General features: G+C 45.7%; 1 protein-coding gene across 1 annotated transcript in view; it reads right to left on the bottom strand.

Moving 5' to 3' along the window:
* Nucleotides 1-724: 724 nt before the first annotated feature.
* ACVR2B (activin A receptor type 2B) overlaps nt 725-25,232 on the bottom strand; it is a 96,643-nt gene continuing 72,135 nt past the window's right edge. Inside the window, exons 2-11 of the mRNA XM_086466773.1 lie at nt 20,189-20,396; nt 16,379-16,488; nt 14,866-15,017; nt 13,595-13,738; nt 12,373-12,516; nt 11,344-11,492; nt 7,592-7,706; nt 4,548-4,686; nt 2,072-2,202; nt 725-919 (exon numbers count right to left, since the gene is read on the bottom strand). Of these exons, the coding sequence (XP_086322899.1) occupies nt 725-919; nt 2,072-2,202; nt 4,548-4,686; nt 7,592-7,706; nt 11,344-11,492; nt 12,373-12,516; nt 13,595-13,738; nt 14,866-15,017; nt 16,379-16,488; nt 20,189-20,396 (1,487 nt within the window). The remainder of the gene's footprint in view (nt 920-2,071; nt 2,203-4,547; nt 4,687-7,591; nt 7,707-11,343; nt 11,493-12,372; nt 12,517-13,594; nt 13,739-14,865; nt 15,018-16,378; nt 16,489-20,188; nt 20,397-25,232) is intronic.

Here is a 25,232-nt window from a genome sequence, read left to right as displayed (position 1 = left end):
TTCCCCAAATGCTGCCAAGTCCAACGTCACTCTCCCCACCCCTATTCTATGCTCCCCCCTTCAATTCTACCATCAAGAATTAACATTCTCTGCCCAGTTACTTTTTTTTCCATGTTACAATGACACCCGTTAGATCCGTAAAAGACACATCTGCTGTTTTTCGTTGAAGCTCACTTCCGAAAAAAAAAAAAAAAAAAGGAACTGAACCCAAAACCAAAACAAAATGGGGAAAAAATCCTTTTGAGGAAGGTGTATTCTTTATATAACAGTCTTAAGTTTCCTCCATGGTTTGCAGCATTGCGTTTTCTAAGATGGTAGGTGGTTTTCCTTTATGTCACAGATGCTCCACTCAGAAGACAGACCAATAAAGAGAAACCCAGAAAACTGAATAAAATAAAACCAACTGAAGTGAGTTTGTTGAGGTTCTGAGGTACCTGCACCTTTTCTGCATTCATTAGTCGGCACCTGAATGCTTGCTGAAATGTCCATTTTTTTAATACAGTAGAGCAATGTGCTGGTAAAATTGATCCAATCCAAAAATAATAATAATAATAATAATAACAATAATAATAAAAAGTCAAGATAAAATAGCAGCTGCATTCATGTGTTTGTTGGATTTTTGTGGTTTTGTTTTTTTTTTTTGTGTGGGTTTTTTTTTTTTTTTAAACTTTTTTCCTTTTTTTTTAAATCCACTGAGTCTGGAAAGACAAAAGTGAACCAGGACTTAGATACTAGACTCTTTGGGCGGCAAGTCCACGTTGGTGACGGACGTCACGATGGAGACGAGGCAGTCCGAGGTAGTGCCGTTTACAGACTTGCGGATCTGCGCAATGCGCTCCTCGACACAGCCTGCCGAGAGCCGAGCCTCCGCGTCGTGGTCCCAGCACTCTTCGATGGTCACGCAGAGCTGCGCCAAGCCCTGCGGACAACAAGGGGGAGAAAGCACCTTCAGCAACAAAGTCTGCTCTGGGGACCATCTTTGCAGCAGACGGGGAGGTCCACTTAACACAGCCTAATGCTGTAAGGAAAAATTAGGCATATTTTCTCCACAGTATGCAAATTATCATGAGATTAGCTTTAAAAATTACTTTAAATATGTGTTTTCGTGGTTTTTTAAGCTTCTGCTTTCTAAGGCTGTAGGGCTTGGTCACATACAGCTTTTTTCAACAGCTCCAAAAGCACTTTTTAAAATATCAAAATACATCCTGAGATTCAGCAGTTGAAGTTTTAAAAGACAAGACATCAATATTACAAATCCCATGATAAAACCGTGAGAGCTGGCAGCACCGTATTAGTTACTACGAAACCTTTGCTTTGCAATCACTTCTGTAGATACAACCAAAATAACCAGATTTAACACTGCTGGAAGAGCACAGCTCTCATTTGAACTGGAACACTCATCTTTATCTACAACCCGCAGTTCTCCTTGACTTCTAGGCAACAAGTTAGTACACCTGAGTCTAGCCAAAACCGTGGTAGTTTGGTCAGAATAGAGGCATTTAGCTTCTTACTGGAGTCCTGTGAGATTTCATCATCTGCTTAGCTTCTCAGTTTGAAAAAAAATCACCTCTTTTATTAGAAACACGAGCCTGAAATGATCTACCTCTGGGAAACCCATGCTGCATTTTGCTTCATTGTCTGCTTGCCTTCATGTCTAATTAATTTTTCCTCAAAAAATTGTTCAAGTCTTGCATGCTATCTAGCTTGTAAGGAACGTGCCTCCGATGGTATGGATTGTTTTCCTTTTCTTAATGAAAGGGACTTTACTTTCCAGTCTTTCACCATATTAAATGAGTCCTACTGAACCACCACACGCTCCACGTTCAGCACCGTCTGACCTTACTCAGCTGGTTTACTCTCTAAATACAAGGGACAAATGGAAAGGCGTGCATGAAGATGTTGAGCAACCCCTCATTCCCCAGTGCCGACTCTCTCTAGCACCAGGGAGCAGGTCTATGCACCAGGGCAGACTGGTTAGATTCCCTCTGAAGCTAACAAGTTATGCATACCCACATCCCTCATTCCCGTCACACAGGAAAACATTTTCCACCGTTAATCAGGAGGGACGTACAGGGTGTTTCAGCCAGTGATCCTTGAACACGGGGCGCATCTTCTTGTGAACCACCACTTCTTGCAGGTCCTCGAGGGATGGGTGCTGACCTATTTCTTCTTCGAAAGGCAGCATGTATTCATCCACTGGACCTAAGGTGCAGATGGAGAACCGTATTAGTGCTGAAATGTCCTCTGCAGAGCCACATCCTCCCCACGCATGAGTGAGCTGCGACTCCAGAGCGACCTCAACCCACCGCAGCAAAGCCTGAAGTTCACATGACATTGCAGACAAACGTGATTTACATTCCTCCTGCACAACGGACTTTGCTGTCCCTGCTGCTTGTCTGGCCATGCGTTTTCCACCTCATTCAGTTATGAATCCGAATCCTCAGCTGGGCCTCCTGATCCCACCACTCTCCTTGAGGAGGCCGGCCGGGTAGTCCACGATTTATTTTAATAGAAAGAGCAAATCAGCCCGTCCTCCTCACATTTTAGCATAGCAATTCAACACACAATAACCTAGAGAAAGGTTTCAGCATGAGCATATTTTCATTTCAGGCACTGATGAGCAAGGTCAAGCATATACAACACTTATAATTTCTTGCTTTGTGATCTGGCTTGTTCATAGGTTTGAATCAGCCCTGTCACACTGGAGCCAGATGCACTTGTCCCAGGTACCAGCTCCTAAGTGCAAAATGATTTCTGAACACTTTAGTTATACCACTTATGGCTGTGAACTACCCTGGGCCACGGGAGTGAGACAACTGTTATGAGTATCAGTGCAGACGCCGGACAGTAGCAATAACTTCTGCTCATCGAAACGTCATTTGGCTTTTGGCAGTGCATAGACACTCTCTCACAAACAGCAGCCCAGCTTAACTGATGGGCTTCCTCAGGCTGCTCCGCAGCACCACGTACGGTTTCTCGGTAGCAAAGAGTGACCTCTTTCAAGAGTGGAGATATTTCAAGAGGGCCTTCCCAGACTTAAAAGAGCTGACTACTTCAGCTGGTCATGAACTGTGACACTAACATGATGTTTAAGTACTCTAAAAAAAATGAAATTACTAAAACAGCTTATGATTGTTCTTGTTGACACAATGCCAGACATTAAACCAAACTGAAACACTCGTTGCAATGGCACAGTAAGGCTCACGACCTTCCCTTCCAAGAGGAATCAAGGCTATGAAGAACTGCACTGGTGATCTCCAAGCCAAATCTGCCGTATACACAACATCACTTCTGAGCTAGAAGTGCAGATGAGGTTCAGCGTAACTCCCCATCATCCCAAAGGAATCCTTCCCTCTGATTTAACAGTGCTGTGCATGGCACCTGGAGTGTCTTGGCCAGCTGCTGCCTGAAAAGAGTTGGAAGGAGATCTCAAACACGACAGGCAAAAATCCAAGTGGATATTGGGGGGGCCTCAACAGAGAAGGGTTTTTATTACATGAGTGATCTGGGTACCACCATTTCACCCCACTGTGCTCCCACCTCCCTGCTCTTCTGGCATTTTATCTGGTTAGATGGTAAATTTTTGAAGAAAAGACCTTCTCTTACCACACACCTATACAGACATCCTACTCATCATCAAACTCCTCAGTCCTGCTGCAATACTAACAAAAACATTTGAAGTCCAGGTGAGGTACTGTTAATTTATGAACTTGATATTCAGACCAGAGCACCCGTATCTATACAAGAAGAAGTTGGAGCAAGTGGCCTTGGAGCTACCACAATGAAACGATCAGGAAGCCCCTGACCAGGGGGAAGGTCCTGCAAATGGCAGAATGTGCTATTTGTACAGAAAAGATGCCCCATTTTGCAGCATCATTTGAGGATATAAAAACTGAGAAAGGAAAGACGGTGGAAGTTCATTCTTTCGGATCTTCAGAAGAACGTGAGATCCTCCAAAGATGGAAAAACAAACTCAGCCCATTGCTGAGAGAGGGCTTGACCAGCAAAAGTCAAAGATTAATACCTAACGACTTACAATAGCAGGGAAATGGGCTTGCTGATCCAAGAAGATCCTTCCAGCCCTGTGTTCCTGCTATTTCACTGAGGTGCTTCACTTCTGGGCTTTCCATTCAGGCTACCACACTGCCCTGCACAAGTGAGGTGTGACAGCCAAGCTGAACACAGCTCTCCTCCAGATCTCAAAGCCTGCCTTGGTCACAGGCAGGAATGCAGAGTGCCACAGAGAGCAGCACAGAGCAGGCTCAGGACTAAAGGACACCTACCACTGATGGAGGAATCACCTACTCCTGCTCTGAGTTCTCTGCCAATTTGCGATGTAACCGGCGTAGTTAAAAAGCACTTTGAGACTTGAACACTGAGAATGACAGTTTATGTTAAAGAACAAGCAAGTGAAAAACAGGTTAGCCGCTTAATAAAAATATGTCATTGATTATTATGTTTTTAAACAAGGCCAGGCCCATTCTCTGGACCACTAAACCGCACTGAAACAGAGCCCTCCCCAAGGAAAAGATGATCTTCATTCTTACCATCAACTGCTCTACATCTGGAGACTAGCTCCCACAGCACCAGTCCCATTGCATACATGTCTATTCTCAGGAAGGCGTCTCGTTGGAAGTTGATTGCTCCCTCTAACACTTCAGGAGCCATATACCTCCTTGTTCCCACCTACAGAGAAAAAACACAACTCAAGTTACATTCCAGTTGGGCCTCTGCTGGTTGGAGATGAGTGACAGTCGGTTTCATTAGCCTTAAGGCTACTTCTGCTAAAATTGCACCTCACTTGAAAAATAAGCAAAAGGGAGCTGTTTTTTCTGACACCGATTCTCATTAAGATCACTCGATTCTAGATAAGCTACCTGAAGGAAAAAGCCAAAGTGCACGGCTACATGTGTGATATTCATTCAGCGTACGCTACAGGTCTAATTAGCATGCAGCATGGCACGGTGAGTATGGATGAAATCCTGCCTTCCCTGTGTCCCACTGCATCTTGCTCCAGCAGCACATGCTGCATGAGAAAATGCTGTCTTTGGAGACACACAAAACACCCTGAGGTCAAGTCAGACTTGGTTATCGTAGTTGTTGAAAGTTCAATCCCCTTTAACTCCAAAAAATTAAATATAAAAAAAAACCCCAAACAAACCAAGAGAAGAGTAAAATAGATATATCCTGAAATGGTAAGAAAAGGTGTTGGTTTGACAACCCTGGGTAAAACAAGTCTCCTGCATCCACAGGAGTAGCAAAGCATGAACCCTGCAAAGTCTACCCTGCCCTGGCTTGCTGCAATCTGGTTTGGGAAAGATCCCCTCTTGCTTTGAGGGGATTCAGTCCTCATTATAGTGCCTATCTTGTTGTGTTTAGTCCAGGTAAAGCCATGCTGAGCTCCTCATATAGCTGTGGTTACATACATGGCGGAATTATAGCCCATAATGTAGGAGAGTGGAAAGGAGAGCAAGGGAAAAAGCACCTTGTTAACACGGAAATTTAAATGCCTTTAATATTTTCCTTCAGAAAATTCTCATCTGTTCTTGCTGTCACCTGAAGCAGTGGGGACAGGGGGAAGCCAGGACGTGCAAAGGTGTGCAAAATACTGAAGAAGTCCAAAAAAAGGTGCAAAAATGAGGAAAGTGGAGGAGAACTAATCCAGAGAAGTGTTCACTCCTGAGATAAAGGTAAAAAGGGAGCCTGCACTGGAGATGGGCATTCAGAAAACCCTGGAGGCATAAGGATGAGACGCTGGCCTTGGTGTGCCCCAGCACGAGAGCAGAATGAGAAGCCGCTTGCTGCAACGCAAAGGCAGAAAATGAAGAACCCATAAAAACGTAGTAAATTGTTTACGCAGCGCAGAGCCAGCTCGCAAGATCTGCCGTTGCTAAAGGTCACCCAAGCAGTCGGCCTGGCTGAACTCTTAAAACAAAACGAATAATTTTAGGAGTATTAATATTTGTACTGTAATATTAGTATTAGTATTTAGGAGTCTTTAATATTTGTGTTATGCTCTAGATAGGTGGTCTGGGCGGTGGGTGGGAACTGGCTGGCAGGCCGCACCCAGAGGGTGGTGGTAAATAGCTCCTTTTCAAATTGGCAATGTGTCACAAGTGGGGTCCTCCAGGGATCGATATGGGGCCCGATGCTGTTTAGTATCTTCATAAGTGATCTGTACGATGGTATTTCTTCCCTGTGAGGGTGATGAGGCACTGGCACAGGTTGCCCAGAGAAGCTGTGGCTGCCCTCTCCCTGGCAGTGCTGAAGGCCAGGCTGGATGGGGCTTGGAGCAACCTGGTCTGGTGAATGGTATCCCTGCCCAGAGCAGGGGGGTTGGAACTAGATGATCTTTAAGGTCCCTTCCAGCCCAAACCATTCTATGATTCTGTGATTCTATGATCAAGTGTACCCTGATGAAGTTTGTGGATGATACCAAACTGAGTGGGAAAGTGGACGCTTCAGAAGGGATAGCCACCCTGCAGGAAGACCTTGATAGGCTGGAAGAGTGGGCTAACAAGAATCTTATGAAGGTCAACAAGGACAAGTGTAAGGTCTTGCACCCGGGAAAGCATAATCTAGGAGGGCAGCACAGGCTGGGATCTACCCAGCTGGGGAGCAGCTCTGTGGAAAGCAACCTGGGGATCCTGGTGGACAACAAGCTCAGTATGAGTGAACAGTGTGTGCTGCGGCAAAGCAAGCCAACAGGAGGCTGGGTTGCATCAACAAGGGCATCACCAGCAGAGACAAAGAACTCATTATCCCACTCTACTCAGCACTTGTCAGGCCACCCCCAGAATACTGTGTTCAGTTTTGGCTCCCGCTACGCAAAAAAGATGTGGACAGGCTGGAGAGGATCCAGAGAAAGGCCACAAAGATGACCAAAGGACTCAGAAGCCTGCCATATGAGGAAAGGCTGAGAGAACCGGGTTTATTCAGCCTTGAGAAAATAAGGTTTAGGGGAGACCTTATCACCATGGTCCAGTGTTTAAAGGGTGGCTACAAAGAAGATGGAGACTCCCTTTTTACAAGGAGTCACATCAAAAAGACAAGGCGTAATGGGAACAAGTTACTTCTGGGGAGATTCTGACTGGACTCAAGGGGAAAATTTTTCACAATGAGAACAATCAGCCATTGGAATAATCTCCCCAGGGACGTGGTGGATTCCCCAACATTGGACACGTTTAAGATTCAGCTGGACAAGTTCTGGGCCATCTTGTCTAGACCCTGCTTTTGCCAAGAAAGGTTGGACCAGATGATCCTTGAGGTCCCTTCCAAGCTGGTATTCCACAATTCTATGAATATTTAACACCCAGACAATAAAGATTCACCAAGCACCATGCTTGAAGGAAGGAGCTGCCTGCCCCCAGGCCTGGGGGGACCTCACCTGCACAGTGGTCAGGAGGGTTCAAGCATTCTCCCCGCTCACCCAGATCAAAGCAGCTCCTGGAATTTATGTCTGAGCACAAGCTTTTACAGAAAATACATATCTTGAAGAGAATTAAAGGCATCTATACAAACTACCCCCTGCTCCCGAGGAGGAATGGCAAGCCCAGCTTTTTAAAATGTTATTGTTAAAGATAATCATTACCTGTCCATGAGTGTCCCCTGGAGGTTTTCCAGGTTCAAACCGTACAGCTAGTCCAAAATCAGCTAGCACTGCCGTCAAGTCGTTCTTCAGCAAGACATTTTTACTCTTGAAGTCCCTACGGACAAGCCAAGAAGCAAGTTTGGGAAGGGTTTATTACAGCACGTGTCTAAATCACATTGCAACACACCGTGTTGTTAAGTCTATAGGCTTAACAGCCCCCAGTAAATCAGCTCCTTCCTTCCTTCCCCAGCTGCCCAGCACGGCCAGTGCTGGCAAATTTGGCTGCTCCTCGCTGCCCTTGTCCCTGAAGCACAACGAAGCAGCCCTGTGCTGCCCAGCACAGACTCAGCCAAACTCTATGGTGGACTAACCTCAAAATAAAAGCAAGGAGTGCTATTAAGGGGGTGTTTTAATTAGAGCAGGCAGTATAAGACTCCATTTCTTGCTTTGAGCACCAGCTGTGGACCCCCACCTCTGGGCACTTCTTACATTTCCCACTCCCAACAACAAAAGTAGGACAGGTTAAGGGGGTGCATTTACTTTTTATCCTAGAAAGGATGTTTTCTCCTATCTACAAAATTAGATCTTCCTGGAAAATAGCAGATGCTGGTGAGACTCTCTTCACCCTGGCTACATGCTTCAACAGACTTTTGCCATAGTCATCTATTACACTTATGTTTTAATTGCTGGATTGATCTTCCCTGGAGAATTTGGAGGGCTGGAAAGCGAGCAGGGAAGGGGGTGAGCCCGCACTCAGACAAGCTGTCAGGATCAGACCGGGCAGCTGACGGGCAGGTGTCAGCGTTTGCAGTAGAGATGGTGGGTCTGTGCTTGAAGGTGGCTTAAAGGGGACATTTGTGTCAGTTCTGTGCTGCAGCGGAATTGTTTCAGGGCAACTCAGGTAAATCCGCAGGGGCTGGAAAGCAGGGGTGAGGAGTGGAGGAGGGTCACACCGAGATGCCTAACCAGTCGAGCCCTGTTCCCTGGGCTTCCCGCATTTTCATCTGAATAGGAATGTTTGGCAATCTAATTAAATTACAGACCTTAGACAGCAGATGGCAATTGTCCTGTATGCTCAGCATTACAATTTCCCTATCATCAATTCACTCGGTGACCCTGCTGATTGCAGGACATTGCAGGCCTGCACAAAATAATTAATGAGGGCAGATACAATTGTTCCGCACTAGAGAGACCTGTCAAAATTCTTTGGGAAGAGAGAAACTGCTGGACCATAGAGAAGGGCTGCTCACTGCTGCACTGGATGCCAGAGCACCACTTCAAGCACCGCGAGCAAAAATTGTCCTGTACCACCCAGCCCCTGATGCTGAGCTTAAAAAATCAGAAGAAAGGCTTTTTCCTTTCTAAGCTAAACACAGCATGATGGGCATTTCTGGCTTCAGGATCAAGACAGGGCAAGTGGGTGTGAAGTTGGAGAGCATCATGCAACCAGGGAACCCCAGCAGAAACCAGCTTCCATCACCTCAGGGGGACACAGGGGGGTTCTAGGGACACAGTACAGTTTTTCAGAGCCTGCAAAACATTTGTACTCCTCCCTTACACAGAAAAACACCATTTACCTAATACTTGTCATCTCAGAGACTGAATGCTTCCTTGCGATAGCAGTTTCCCCACACATCCAGAAAACAGCCATCATCTAACGACACAGATAAACTCCTTTGCTCTGTCAGCATTAGGGGATTATGCCCTCCAGGATGGTACAGATTGTACACGAGATTTTTGCAAGAAGGTGGCTGAACAAGGAACATGCAGAAATTATTAGGCAGTCTGCCTGAACAACCCATTTCCAAAGTGAAGCGAGATGTAAACCAGTATTATTGTATGGGCATTTGCTGCTGCTGTTCACCCGCTCTGCCCTTTGGGCATGCAACAGTTAACTACCACCTCTTGATACATGATGCAGGGATTTCCCTTTGTCCTTCCTTTTCCACCCCTATTTCCATACATTTCCCCATTTTTCCATGCTTTCCTTTCTTCCACAAACCACCTTGAACTGGCAAGTGTGAGCTGCAGTGCAAATGTACACAGGACAGGGAGAAAGGCCTGATCCAAACCACGCCAAGTAGAATTCCCACTAACACCGTATGCATTAGACCATCCTACCACAGTCACTGATAAAGGAAAGAGACCTGAAAAGAAGAAAATATCTTTTTCCGTGTAATGCTTCAACCTAGGGAATAAGAGACCGAGCGGACTACGAACGATGGGTGTGTTAACTCCATTCAGACACCAGAGATTTTATTTTCAGCTTCCACGTGGGGGCACTTTCGCACCAACAAGCGATCCCATAACCTTAATCCTCTTTGTAGTGCTGGGGGCCAGTAAGGAGTTAGCTGAATCCCTGCCCAGCAGTGACTCGGGGAGTCCCACCTGGCAACCCCAGCATCTTCGCATGCATTGTGTGAAGCCATTCAGAAATACCACCCCCTCCCCCGATTTAAAACGTATTTAGTGTTTTCTTTTAAAACAAAAATAAAACTAAAAGCAATGGGATAATCCAAGGAAAATCCTCTGTGTCCTGAGATCCCTCTTCCGTAGCTATGTGCTAAGTTCACACAAATGGTGCATTCTCCATCTTTTATCATTTGATAAATGGATGGGGACACTAATGAGCACGATCTGTTGCTTTAAAGTCTTTCTATAGCCTTTCTATGTTCCCCACCCTCAGGAATTTTCATGTATAAACCACTGCCTTTATTCCACAGGGACAAATGTCAGGGACACAGGGGTCAGCTCCAGGAGCAGCACAAAGGCAGCTGCAGGCTCTTTCAACAGCCCCCAGCTCTCAGAAACCTTCAGGTTCAGGGAGGGGGGTTGTTTTGGGGGCAGGGACACCCTCGCAAAAACAGGGATTATCTTGCCATACTGTAGATGGGGTACAAATTTCTGCAGCTGGACATGGGGTCTAAGTCCCTCCTAGATGGGTGGAGGGGGAGTATGGCAGCGGATTATGGTGTGAGCCCACATAAATCCCTTCTGGAAAACTCCCCCCTCCTGCCATGCCACTAGCAAACCCATCCAGGGCGACCAGTGTGGGATTTGGGAGAAGGGCTAAAACAAGTATCATCGCAATGAGGATGGTTTAACTCACAGCTTTCTGGATTCCCACTGTCCCCACAGCGCTGCCACCCAGGTGGGCTGAAGCGTGTGCCAAGACGCCTCAGAGGCACCGTGGTGCCCGCTCTGTCTCTCACAAGCACCCTGGCATGATCTGGGCACTGTCAAACTACAGTGAAAAATAAAGAGCAGCCATTTTCTGCATTTCTGCAGTTTCTCCATTTCCTACCTAATGACCAAAAGCTCTGTGGGAAGTTATCAGTCTAAAATACTTAGGGAAACACAGGGTGCAAATCTTGGTACAGCCATAGAAATAAACAGATTACAATGTGATTTATCAAGCACAGTCCTTTCAAAGAGCAGTTCTGCAGCAACCAGATTTCCCTTCCCACTACATGTCAAGAGAACAGTTGATGGAAGAGGGAAGCACCTACCCTTCAGGCATTTGCCATAAACCACTACCAACCATACTGACTGTTTCACGGACAAGACTCTCACTTGCCCTTCACCATTTCATATCTGGTTGAAAAAAAATAGTCTTAGCACAGGATTTGTTGAGTTAAAAGGCATTTACTTCCTCAAAGCACGACCTCCTCCTCCATTCAACAGCATAATTTCGCAGAGGTTGTGAACATTTGAACGCAGCACTTGAATGGCATCAGTGAAAAAGGCAGTACCTGTGTGCTATAGCAGGCTTGTGTCCTTCACCTTTGCACCAAGGGACATCTTCATGAAGGTAGGACAAGCCACGGGCCATCGTTTCTGCAACATGGCAGAGCTCATTCCAGCTGATAATATTGCCCTTCAGGTAATCCGTCAGAGAGCCCTGTGAAACAGGACATTATACATTCTCAATCGCAGACCCTGCTACGTGACAGATGTGCCAACTCATCAGTTCAGAAAATTGTTTTAATGAGTGCTTGAGAAATTTGAACCTTATTTAATAGAGGGAAAAAATCACTAGTGAAAGTAAAAAAGAAGAAGAAATAAAAACCAGAAGCCTTCATGAGTCCTCACCCCTTGACAGCACAGAAAGTATCTGAATGTCTAAAAGGAATCTACTAATCTGCCAGTAAAGAGGAGGGAGGTAAGAAAGGGACAAAATAATCTCAAAACAGAGCATTTCATCTAACCTAAGGGGAAAGCCTTCCATGCAAGATGATGATGCATTCTATCAGCTGGTTGTTGCAGTAGACCTTGGATTATACAGAGGGATAACGCTGTTGGCTCAACCCCGGATTTGTGCATGTTTGTTTTATTTTCAGTGTTAGTCATGTTTGATAACTAAAGCAATCCATGAAACAGGAGATATGTCCCGAGCTTCAAAAGGAAACACAAACCCTCACAAGCAAGGGGTGAGTTGGGACTGCCACGGTCTGCAACACCCAGCTCCCATGTGCTCATCTACACACGTTAAGAGACGGTGACCACTACATACGTGAGCTGTGGCCTTTTGTGCCTCTCTTTCCCAAAGTCCCACCTTTATTAATCCTATGTTTGTGTAGGAAAGCCTTGAAAGCTAAAGGAGGGGCCTTTGAAGGAGGGGAGCAGAAGCACTTCTCCGCTACCACTGAGCCATGGCTCACCAGGGACAGACTGGATGGATTACAGGGGAGATTCTGGGAGAATATTAGACACCAAATCCTGCTGCTTCACAACCAGCCACCTCTCCGCCTTCCCAAAATGTACGTGCAATGATACGTTACCTTGTCGTGGAAAGCTGTGATCAGCCAGAGCTCTGTCTCTAGGTTTGTCCCTCTTTTCTCTGCTGCGATAAACTGCAAAAGGTTTTCATGCTTCATGCCAGGAGTATTGAAAATCTCCCTCTCACTCTGCCAAGACTGCTTATCCTAAAGCAGGGAGAAATGCACCGTCAAACATCATGCTTCCCTTTAAAGCAAACAGCTCTTTCAGCTCAGTCATAGCTGCTCATGGTCCTCTTAATATCATCCTCTGGCATTCAGGTGTGATGTATCCCTTCAAAATGAGTCTTTTTTCATAAGGAGTAGATGCTGGAGAAAGACTGGAAGTTGCTATTTTCAGTCTCTCTTCTCCAAAATTATCCTCAGCTATTCCTAAAGCACATGTGTGGGGAGGAATCCAAACTCAACCTCACTCACAAGATTTCCTAAGGATGCTTGAAAGAATAAAGCCTGTGCATACAGCACCCAGACCTGCATTGTAGCCGTAATTGTTACAACTGCAAAGTCTAATCTGGCCTCTATTGAATATTTACTAGTAGGTCACAGCTGGCTTGGACAGAAGATGTGCAGATCTCCTTTAGCAGCGTTACAACAACAAATACAGGGCAAAAAATTAACAAAGAAGCAGATAGCGGAGGAGCATGAAGATGTTTCAGTCATTCTTCCTTCGTTTGACTTTTGATTGCTTTACTCTTTCCATCTGCAATTCCTAGAGAGTCAAGTCAGGAGTGTTCAAAGGTTTCCTAGAGCAGAAGACGTGAGCTGACAGAAACGCTGCAGTGCAGTTAGCTTTCACAGCGCTGGGGCTGTGCCTCTGTAAGCCGTAAACTGTTTGCTAGGTTTGGGTTCGGATTTACTGTCTGCCAAGGCAGGACACACAAAGCCGGGGCTTTGGTCCTTTGGGTGCGCTTTGGGCATCACAGCTGCACACTGCCTTGCACATCGACTTTAACAACACATTTGCAGCAAAGTTAAAATACCCTGTAGATTTCAAAATGTGCTTGTTTTTGCCTTTCTTGCAGCAATTACTATTAAAGGAAGCATTTGGTAATGAGATACCACAGAGAAAAGTGTAGGAAGGGAGGGTCCTCGAACTTTTTCACCAGCAGAAGAGTCCAAACGCATCTTTGCTATGGTCTTAAAAACACCCCCATAAGCACTTAGAGCATCTCAGTACCACTGAGGAAGCCCGGCGAGTGAGAACCTAATGCAATGCCCTTCTCACCTGAATAGGGAAGATTTTAACTGCTACGTAGTCATTCATCAGCTGAGCCTTCCACACGCAGCCAAAGCGTCCCCTCGCCTTGATCTCCAAGAGCTGCAGAGGCTTTAGGCCAACCAGGGGAGAAGGGGGTGGTGGGCCAGGGTCCTGCATGAGAAAAACATTGTCACCAGCTGAAGCTGGACTGTAAAACAAAGGGAGGGGAGGAATGAAGAGATTGCTTATGGGGAAAGAGGTGTAAAGAAGTGACATTTTATTTAATACAAACTATTTCGATGTACTGTTTGCAGCAAGAGCAGCCCAAAATTCCCTATCTTGCTTTGTAGGGTATTTGTATAGAACATATGTAACAATCTACACCTCCAAGTGTCACTTTGTGTGTCAAACTACTGCCTGCCATCCTCTGGCAAAACCTGAATCCTCCTGTGTTTTCAAAGCAAAAGCTATTTTGGGCTGTAAAACACCAACGAACTCAAGGCTACCTCCTGCCAAAAGTAGAAACTTTTTGATCTTTGTGACCCAACAGCCAACTACACCTAAAACCTCCCACTGCTTTGCGCTTCATTAGATGTGTTTCACATAAGCCTAGCAATGGGCAGTAAACAGGTCTGTCAGCATCATAAAGATCTTATCTGCTTAAACTCTGCATTTGTCCAGGAGAACAACACAACCCTGCAGGACCCATGGGCTTGGAGCTCTGTCCTATCTGCTTTCAGATGGGAAAGGTTCACAGTATGGGCTGTAATGGGCAGAGGAGGGAGGGAGAGGTAGCTGCTCAGCCCTTCAGAAGATACTAGAAGGCTCAGGGCACAGCAGAGCCAGCAAGGACCAGTTCTCGATGGCTTTGGGCAATGAGAATGACCTCCTGCATGCATTCTCTGATGGCTCATAAAAACTGAGCTTCCACAGGGAAAGCATCTCCCCTCACCCCATAAAGCTGGTAGGAACTTCATCATCTCTAATCTCTGATCCTCTGCAAAGTTGGCTGAAATCAGGCAACTGGTCTGAGAGTCTGGACAGAAGGGTAGCCACCAAGCAGGGCTGTGTAACTCCATCCCTTAGGAATTTCGGACATGGTGATAACCCTGTCTAAACACCTCAGCTTCACAGGGGATGCTAATGCCACCACAGAGGCCAACTCTACCACCAACTTCAAAAAGACAGAGAAGAAAAGTTAAGCCACCTGAAAAGAGAAGCAAAAGTGGATGTGAACATATACTAAGCAGCTTCTGTGCCCTTTGTAAGGTCCAAATAAAGAGCAGCAACTCCCTCACCTCATTAATGTCAACGTGCCCGTAGGGAGGCTTGCGGTGACGGTACATCCAGAAGGCCAAGAGGATGGCCATGGAGAGGACAGCAATGGGGAGCAGCGAGTACACCAGGATGTTGAGCAGGGAGGGTGTTGGTGGCGGCGGCTCGTATATAACTGCGACAAAAGAGCAGGGTAAATGAGGGAAAGGACCCTTCAGGCATGAAACAGCACTGTCAGCTGCATGTCCAGATACAACCAAACCCCATCTTTCCTTCTACTCCAAAGCTGACAATGCTTAGTGGCCTGTCTCGTCACATCCAACAGCATTCATAAGGCTCCGTGGTTTACCCTTTTCCATATGGCTATTAGTAATGGAGTTACAATGGTCCAAACCACACTTTGCAAGCCGAGCCTCCATCTGACCTTTATTTAAGATGGGTATTTCTTGCTGGGATACGTAAAAGCAGGAAATTTTCCCCTCTTAACCCTTCCAAATGTATTAAGTAAGCACGAAATCCCTCGCAGCGTTGCTTTGCCTTTCACAGTGATTGACAAGATGTCAGCTTTTAGTAAAATGCTGCCGGAGCCACAATCAAATGCACTATTCCCACAGTAGTTCTTGTTCCAAATTACATCAGTGCAGTTGAGACACAAACAATGGGAATACTAAATGGAGCCATGTTGCTATGTTGGAGACAGGGAAGGAAAAAATAGCAGGACTTTCCAAATTAAACAAAAAACTGTGAGACAAAGAATATTTGCTACTAGGTTGCTACGGGTACATTAATAACAGGAGATAATAAAACCCATGTAAACAATTAAAAACCTAACAGGAAAGCCCAGGAAAATCTGATAACGGTCTACTGGAACATCTCAGTAAATGTAGGTAGTTGATAGCAAAAGAAACCATCCTAAGGAAAAGATCCACCTGCTTTAAGAGTTTTTATTGAATGACACTTTAGCAAGCATACAGCTAAAAGAAACATCATTTTTCTATTAGCCTCTGAAGAAGGACCTGCTATTACTTTTCTTCCTTGAAGTACATCCACAAACTCTGAAAGCTGACACAAACATCCATTCCCTTTCAATCCCCAGACCAACAAAATAGCGATCAAATGCAAAAATCTCAGATGCCCAAGGTATTTGGAGACCTGTGACCTATGAGAATTAATGAAGGTGCCAAATACCTTTTAAGAGTTTGAGTCTTGATCCATGCTGTATAAATCACTCTGCCATCTTGCCCTTGTGCAGGATTTTGTTTTGTAATATCCCACTGTGAACGTCCACCCTAAAGAAAACCTAATCCTTACTGATGGCATCCAAGGTGTTGGTACAACACACTTTACTCACAGAGTGAAACAACCTTAAAAAACTATTCTTAAAGAACTGCAGGAGAATGATTTCTGGACGTTGTAACCAAAATGGTACTGTGTGCCCTGTCGATGTATTTTTTGCTCAACATCCAACAACTCAAAGTCACCACAAACTAAGTCTAGAGGAAAAGACCCCAACTCCCCGCCCACCCAGTCACTCACCTTCTGGGCCGGTGACTTCAGGCAAATGGGTAAATTTCTCATTGCAATAGTTGCCCTCGCAGCAGCAGAAAAATACTTGAGGGTTTTCTTCTGTGGCTACACACTCCTGCCTGCGTCAGGGAGGGACAGACATGTCAATGAAGGAAAGAGAAAAACAAAGTCAGGCAACTCCTGCCTCTTGTCTTTGGGAGCCGACATGCCCCAAATTGTCTTCTCCACGCGCCTTCGCCTGCTCCTGCGCTGCACAGATCGGCAGTCTCCTCTTACAGAAAACAACTGGGCACTCCAATACCCCAGTGGATAGCAAAGACTCTTGAAAAGACCGTAAAGGAAACAAATGCTTCCATATGTACTGAAGGCATTAGATGGTGAGTAATAAATAACAGCCCCTGCCACTAACTGAATGAGACGCAGAAAAATGATGGAGAAATGTTCATTCCCTGAACAGTGTCTTTCCCGCAGCCCCTATGTATGCTGTCACGGGAGAGAAGTATTTGATCATGCAATTAAAAGATTGGGCCATAAAGCACATAGGACGAGGGCTGAGCTAAGACTGCCCTCACAGCCTCAAGCATCACTAACTCCATGCACTAGAAGGGCACCGGACACCAGCAGCAACAGTCCTGCTGCAGGCAGGAGGGAGGCTGAAGGTTTGGGGTGCGGGGTGGTTTTTTTTGAAGTTTAATTTTCAAATGCTATCTCCTTCTCCTTTAAAAAACTTAATCCTGCACAAAAGCCTTCAAGAAAATGACGTTGCAGCTCTCATTTTTTGTATTTGCCCGTTATCCAGGTAGCACTACAGCCTTCTCAGCACTGAGGTTTCCTTCCACTCTGTGCAGGGCTTTAGGAGATTTCCATGGATCAGACCAACTCCGCTTCCACACATCCTCCCTCTCCCACAGATCAATGCCAAAAGAGAAGTGCAGTGACTTCTGCAGTGTTGTAGAAGTCATTTCTTTCTCTTTCTTAAATGCCCACTTCCCTTCCCTTCCATGGCACCCTCTGCTTTTAGCTATTAGGGTTGCAGAGCTGCTCTCCTCAGAGAACTGTATCAAACTATTTCCTGAAGCCCAGCTAAATTATATGCATAACTTCCTTCCTTCGACCACTCGGAGGAAGTAGCAAAACAATCATATGTGTTTGACATTATTACTCATTTATGAACCCATGCCAAGCCTCCCTTTCTGTGGTATCACTGACATACTGCCACGAGAAGAATGGAAAGCGTCCTCTTCAATCAACACAGGGCAGTTTTCAGCGCTTTATTCCTTTTGGGGGAAAAAAGCGGCTATAGCCGAAATGTCTCCTGCAAGGTCTCAGCTGGGAAGGACTTGGTTTGTTTTTCAGGCTTTTATTTTTTTAAACTTCAAAGAAAAAAAAGCAGCTATTTGACTTATTCAAATGAACAAAGACGTTTCAACAAGTTAAGCAATGTTTCCAGATGCTTTTTCGTGAAATCAGATAACAAGCCGTTTGGATTTAACAGCATCAGTATTGGAGTCTTCAATAGAAAACACATCCTTTGCTAAATCTGTTGGTTAAGAAATCAAGCTAATGAGTGAAAACAGCCTGCTCCACATCTGCAATTCATTATCCCTGTCTTTGAGTTGGTGTGCACTCAGGGCAGCCATCCAGGTACATATGACATGTTATACTTAGCAAATATTACAAATGAGACAGTGGGGGAGAATGACACATTTTTCTATGGCAGCGAGGGCACGCTTCAGAGCGGTTCACGTGCTCTTCAAGGGAACGTGAACACCACCGCTCCGGTGGGGCTGCGTAAATAAACGAAGAGCACGCAAGTCGATTTTTAAACAGTACCTTTTTCCTACAACCTTAAATGTACATGTGCCACGTTCTTGTTTCCTTAAGATAAAGAGCAGAGTAAGAAGCCATCACCCTCAACGTCCCAACCCTTGCACTCCTGAATTTTTCACCTTCCAAGCAACAAGGAGGCAGCGCCTGGTACATACCAGCACATGCTGCCTGTGCTGAAGACAAGCTGCAGCCTGGCAGAATAGGACCATGCCCTGCATCCAGGGGACACTTTTGCAGGTATAGGTGCATCTCCCGAGGCTGCACCCAGGAGCTCAGCATCCAAAGGTGCTGAAGACAGAGACAAAAAAGGGTGTCAGCACAGCATCATCGATGAAAAAATCATCTTTTTAGCCATTTTTGCCATCTTGGGATGCACACCACCTGCATGAAAGACTGCTAAGGGCACCCAGGGGAAGGGAAAAAAAAAAAAGACATTTAAACAGCCTTTATTTAATTAAAGCTAACCTTTATTTCAAATGTTGCTTTCAACACTTGTACTGTTTGTTAATTCTCAGAAGATCTTTTAGCTTTGCTCTGGAACTGCAGCTTTGAAGAATCAGGCTGAAGGATAATGGATGCTCAACCCTGAGGCTGCCAAAAGGCTTGTGAGGAGCCCTGGAAACTTTTTACCATTGTAACAGAGCAACACATTATGACAAAGTTTAAGAACCACTACATCCCCACACAGAGACACTCAGTGACAATACAAGTGTCACTGTATACGAGAGCAGGCACTGAAAGGAGAAATCTGTTTACTGTAAACACTTCTGCTTGGAAGTAGGAAACAAGAATGACCTTCTGTTCTCAGAAGGATCGACATTAAGATGACTAATGGGCCAAGGAGGATTGATTTATCGGGAAAGAATAAAAATTTAACTATATATAGAGCTTGGCTATGCAACTGGCAAGGGAATAGGTGTGGTGGGAAAGTAACCCCAGTGCTAATAATAGAAGGAAGATGAGGAACGACTCACAGTCAGGATAAGCTAAGACAACGGGCACAAAAGCAGGGATAGTGTACAGCACCAAACACAGAAAACTCTGCAGCCATGGGACAAATCTAGTCTCAGCTTAAGCCTCAGGCCTTAGGACCTGATGTCCTAAAACTTTTGGAATGAGAAGCTGCAGAGATGCGCAGCTGGCAATTGCATAAAGGTGAGATCAACCTACACTAGGAAATCCCAGAATGTTACGTTCTGTTAATCCTTATCGAAAGGGTTCGGTTTGGGTGGGTTGGTTGGTTGGTTGGTCATTGTGGGGTTTTTTAACAGAAACACTGAGTCTAGAGCTACTGAACGTTGTCCTTTTAAACTGTGAAACTTCAGAGGGCTATTTTCTTTAGCTGTAATTCTTTTCCCCTCCGTAGAATTGCATCAAGGGAAATGAGAAAAGGCCAGTTTATTTTTCCAGGTATTTAATGAGGCTGGAGTCTTTGTGCTACAAAACCTTGCTCCTTTTCAGCTTGCTACAGGCAGTGACACACAAACATGCGTATCGCTTTTGCTGCCCCACTCTTTCTCCTGGCCTATCTCTTAACTCAGCTGAAGAACAGTGAAACTTTTTGCAACATCACAAATGCCAGAATATCTCAACCTCTAACCACCCCCAGATATCTGTGACTTTCTAGAGAGCTCCAAATGATTCCAAGTTTTCCTTTGTATCGCCAAATGCTCTTGGAAGAACATATTGCTCTTCATTTGATGGTACAGGACACGTTTTTCAACGCGTGCCAGAATTATCAAAGCTTTGCTATGGAAAAAAAACAAACAACCACAACAAAAACCGCTAAAAGTGCCTTTTGCAGCTTCTATTTAGAAAGTCAAGGCAGATAAGTGACAATTCTGAGAGCTACATTAGCAACAGAAGTAATTACAGGGGATGAATGGGCCAATTGACTTGGACTTTCTTTTCCTCGATGCAAAAATCATGAGCCTTTGCACTCAGAGGAACAATTAAACCTGTATTCAGAAAAAACAGTTAGGCTATTACCTGTCATAACAGTTGAAGTCATCTAACCAGCAGCCTTTCTTCACCAGCTCAATGGAGCCTGAGTTGTTTCTCCAGGAGGCGTAGCAGTGGAGCCGCTTGTCCTTCTCCCCCTCGCAGCGCTCCACGCCGCTCTGGTTGGTCTTCTCCAACTCCCAGTTGGCGTTGTAGTAAATGCATTCCCTTGTCTCAGCCTCCCCACGGCCCGGTCCTGAAGAAAAATTCAAACCCCAAGTATGGTCAAGCCAAATCAGAAACAGATCCCAGGAGACACACCTCCATGTGGCTGTGCTTTTAAGCGATGCATGCATTTGCCTCCCTGGGAGCGAAGCAGCTCATCGATGTGAGCTTCAGCAAGGTGTGGAGGGTTATTCTCCTTTGCTGGTCTGAGGTGGGGAACAGAGCAGTCAGGTTTGCCTAGGCTCACAACAGGAGCTCATGGTGAAGTCAAGAGCCCAGCTGAGAGGACCCCTAGGTCTCCTCTGGCCAGTGCTTCAACCACAGGACCCTAATGGGAGGATGTACAAGGCAACCCATACCCAGTATTTTCTAACCACAGAAGCTGGGCTTAGGAAGGACAACCTCTTGGGGTGCTACTTGCTGGGATGTCACAAAACAGAATTACCCTCCCTCTCCACCACTATTTTGGGAAACACCACCTAAAAATAAATGGTTTCTTATGTGGGTGGGATGTAACTGAGAACAGATAATATTCATCCTGCAGAGAAGGGCCACACCAGTGCCTATTCCTCACTTAGCTCCCAGTTCAGGCTTATTTGGATAAGTCTCCATACGATAAATGCCATGTTTTTAGCTGCAGTTGACACAGCTCTCGCTGCCTCTCCACCCGAGCAAGAGCTTCAGCAAAAAGCAACTCTGTTCCCCAAACAACTCTGGCCACCCCAAATGGATGTTTGGCCACCTCCAACAGGAGTCTCCACAGCCTGTGGGTCTTTCCCCCTTTACAGTCTTGTACCAAAGGCCCTAGAGTACCTACTGCCCCAAGTGAAACCATGGCACAGCACTGAAACACGATTACAGACACCCATTAAAAATGGAGTCAAGAAAGGGAACACTGATATCTGAAGGTAACATGTTTTGCCCTAAGCCTCAGAAATCCTCTTTTCATTTAGAAATATTCTGCTTTGTGGCATTTTGAGGATTAGTTTAAAATGAGAAGAATGAAGCAAACACACGACACGTAAGCATGCAACCAGAAAAGGTACCATGAAGCTTGTGCTTTCATAAATCCTGAGATGCCCTGAAGCCATCTCTCTTTGGGATTACCCAACCTAAGGCAAGGTCAGACCTGGCCATTATTTTGATGGATTGCAACCATGGAAAACATAGGTATCCCAATAAAATGTGTTGACAACTGAGTAGAAAACACAAATGGGTCCCACAGGATAGTGAAATGAAAGTGCTGCACTCTCAGAATAGCCAGACCTTTGCAAAGCGCAGAACAGTTTCTGGCTGGAAAGTTTTGCAGTACTTTCATGACTCTGTCTTCTCCAAAGGCTGTGCAGCCTTTATGTTGAGATTAAGGCAGTCAGGGCCATGTCTGGCTGACCTAAATGCAACCCAGCCCATGATTCCCACTCAACATGGCTAACCAGCCACTTCTAAAAGGTCTCTACAAGGTTTTCATAAGACATTAAGCAGCATGTGGCTTACAGCCAGCAGAGAAAACACCCAGCCTGGGAACAGACATCAGCTCCAAGCTTCAAATATCTTCTGTAGCTTCATTGTTTCCACACCTGAACACCCATCCACTACTGATGTAAGCACCCTCAAAACACCCAGCTGGAGAAGGGAGTATTACTTCCTACTAAAGATCCAACACACCACAATTACTCAACTTGTCTCAAGTGAGCAGGATGCTGGGGGAAGCCTGACCTGCCTTTCCACAACCTGCAACTCCTCAAGTTGCCAAGTCTCCAAGCTGCTGCTACCTGTTGGCAGGATTCACCTCCAGTTTTGCAGTGCATTAGAAACAGTGCTTGAGATACAGATTGCATTCAAGCTATAATATAGCCTCATCTGCTGTAAGGAATCAACCTTCTGCTGCCAACAGGCATCAAGCAAGGAGTGCAGCAGACCTGGCATGGAGTGGAAGTGGAACTGCAAGAAGGTTGCAGGAGAAACCATGGTTTCTGCACAGCGAGGCGTGATGTGTCCAACCTGCTCCTGATACCAACACCTGGTCAGTGATGGGTAATTTTCATGGTATGGAGCAAACTCATCAGACTGGGAAGATCTCTTTGCAAGTGGAAGAGGTGTTCAATCCTTCAATAACTCTTTTTTGGGATGAAGGTTTAATCTGCATCGTGGGAGAGACTGCAAGGGAGGAGGGACATGAGAAAGGCATAAAGCTGACTTCTGAAACTGGAAATTATATTCGAAGCACACACGAACAAGAGCTCAGTTTCAATAGCACCTGCAGGTTTTATCGGCACTTGCAAAGCTCCATCTGAGTTTTCTTCTGACAAGTTGCTTACCATAATAAAAACAACCTACCAATATCCCTCAACACAGAACAGTGTCAATATTGACACTCCTTGTTAAAGCCTTGATATTCGTTCTCTTGGTACTTACACCACGCTTTGTTAGTGCAGATTAAGAATTTTTGCTAAATACTGGTTAAATCAGCAACAAAGTGAAGCAGCATTGTCTTGTATGCAGGGAGAGTGATATCTTTTTATTTATAAAGAAATAAGTAACTATCTTAGCTTCATTGCAATACTACACATGGCTTCCAGCTGACACCTGATAGCTAATACTCACTATCGCCGTCTGGTCCAGTCCTTGAAATACATTTTGTAATATCATTTCCATCATCCCAAACTGAATCCCTAGATAGACATTTCCTTTCCCTCCCCAACCCCATCTCGCAGAAAGCAGGAAGGTTTAATGAACCATTTGCCTGGGAAACAGCCCCAGAACCTAATCCTGGCTCAGCCACCTCCATCTGTAACCTCGAGCAATATTGTGTAGCCTCTGTTTTCTCCACCTGCAACGAGGGCCAATGCAATGCACAAAGCTGCGGTGAGATTTGACGTTTCCACTGTGCTTTGAAAAGGGAATGTTAAAAAGATGTGAAGTAGGAGCTGTATCAGCTCTGGGACCAGCAAACCAAGGCTGCTAAATCCTGTGCTGAGCCCAGGCTCCCTTCCCCCAAGACAGTTGTCTTTTCTGGAACAAGTTTCAGCTGAAGACTAAGATCTGCTTGCAAACACGCAAACCCAACTCTGCAAACAGCAACCGTGCCAGGAAAAAGGCCTTTCGCAGTTTTTTCCTTGCTGTCAAAGTTTAGACGAGTTGAATAAAAGCAAGTATAAAGTTTTGGATGACTAAATTTACGTACGTTTTCCTTAAAACAGCTCCTAAGGATGTCTGCATTAAGAAGACACTTTAAAAACCTGCGTGTTTGCTACCCGCTTTCTTTTTATAAAGCCATTTGGTAAGGATCATCATCCTGCTGGGTGCTCACGAATGCAAGAAACTCTTCTGTTTGTGCCCAAGACGGTCTCAGCAGGAAGGGGCATGGCTCCAGGACTGGGTGTTAATTTACCTGCTGCTTTAGCTCATCAAGAAACACTCACACCTCGCTCTGTAACAGATCACGCAGAGACCAAAGTTTGTAGCTAACTGCCTTATCTGCACTCCCTGTGTTAAAACCCTGAACTGAACGGAGAGAGGGGGAATTGAAACAGGGTTTTGTGCCTTTGAGGGAGAATGGTGGGGCGGTGGTGACTAAGAGGAGGAAATCTGAGCTCTGCTCCTGCATCTCTGGGAAGCCATGTGGTTTTTACCGCCTCCTCTTCTGCTCTTGGGCAACGGGTATGGAAGTGCCCGTTCACCCAAGGGCCACTGGAGGTCTGTAAGAAAAACTAAGCTGGACACTTCTGCAGAGCAACACAGGTGGAAGCGGCACAGATCAACCTGTCCTGCTTCTTATTTCAAGTTGCAAGAAAAATCAGAGGGTATTGCCCCAAAATGGGGGCAGGAAGAGCTTATCTCCTTCCACCAGGCACAGCTGATGCATTAGCGCAAGAAGGGTTTGGTTGGACTTGAGTGGGTTTCCCTCAACACCGAGCAGCACAACCTGGCTCAAGGGATGTGTTGAACCAAACCTGAGCAGCTGAGGGAAGGGACAGGATTAATTTCAGCAACAGAAAGCTTTTCCTGAAACAAAAGCCTTTGGGTGCAGTCATAAACCACAGCTTGAGATGGACTAAAGGGGCTGTGTCCTCCTGGTCCTGCACTTCCCTCCCCATGATGCTCTTGCCATCCCTCTCACGTCAGCATCAGCACGTGGTAGGAAAGCTCCTGACCTCCTTCATTTGGTGGCATTGCCTGGTAAGGACACCCATGCTTAGCTTTTGGCAGAAAGTCAACAGGACTTGGGCGTAACGAGATATAAAACATTTGCTAAGCAAGCGCTGGAAGACTGTGGTCAGAATTTGGTTTAATTCATTGGGCCCCCGTTCCCCTCTCACCTCAAACAACTCCATGAGACACAAAGCAAAAGTTGAAAAAAAAAAGTTGTTTCTACCCAGCAGGGACTCCCGTTAGGTACAGGAAAGAGGTGCAAACATAGGTGGGATCTGCTGGCCGCCGCCACACGTATGCGCTTTGCAGGGGAGATGTTTCAACCATGTCTGCAGAAACTACTGCAGGCAGAACTGCCTCGCCGCATAGGCAGCGCTTTGCAGAAAATGCTCAGCAAGGAAACCAGGAGCATGAACACCGGCAGGAGCGTGGCATCTCCAGCAGCGCAGCCTGCTATCAGCCCCACTTCTCTCCATGGAAAAGAGCCTGGTACCAGTGGCTGGGCAAAAATGTTAAACATTTTGATACCATGATACACAAATAGACATTTAAGGGATAAAGTCTGAAGTCCTGTTTGAAATCGAAATCTGAGGAAGAATCAGGCTTTGCAGGAGCAGATGGGTTTCTGGCATCCCACGGCACCCACCTAGCACTTCAGGGGTAACACAGTGTGGCTACTCCTAACACCTTCTTCGAACAAAAGCCGCACACAAAT

The sequence above is a fragment of the Leptosomus discolor genome, chromosome 6 (assembly GCF_034619465.1).
Source record: "Leptosomus discolor isolate bLepDis1 chromosome 6, bLepDis1.hap2, whole genome shotgun sequence".
NCBI classification, from domain to species: domain Eukaryota; kingdom Metazoa; phylum Chordata; class Aves; order Leptosomiformes; family Leptosomidae; genus Leptosomus; species Leptosomus discolor.
Note: the sequence above shows the minus strand (reverse complement) of the source record. Positions and strands in the feature narration are given on the sequence as shown.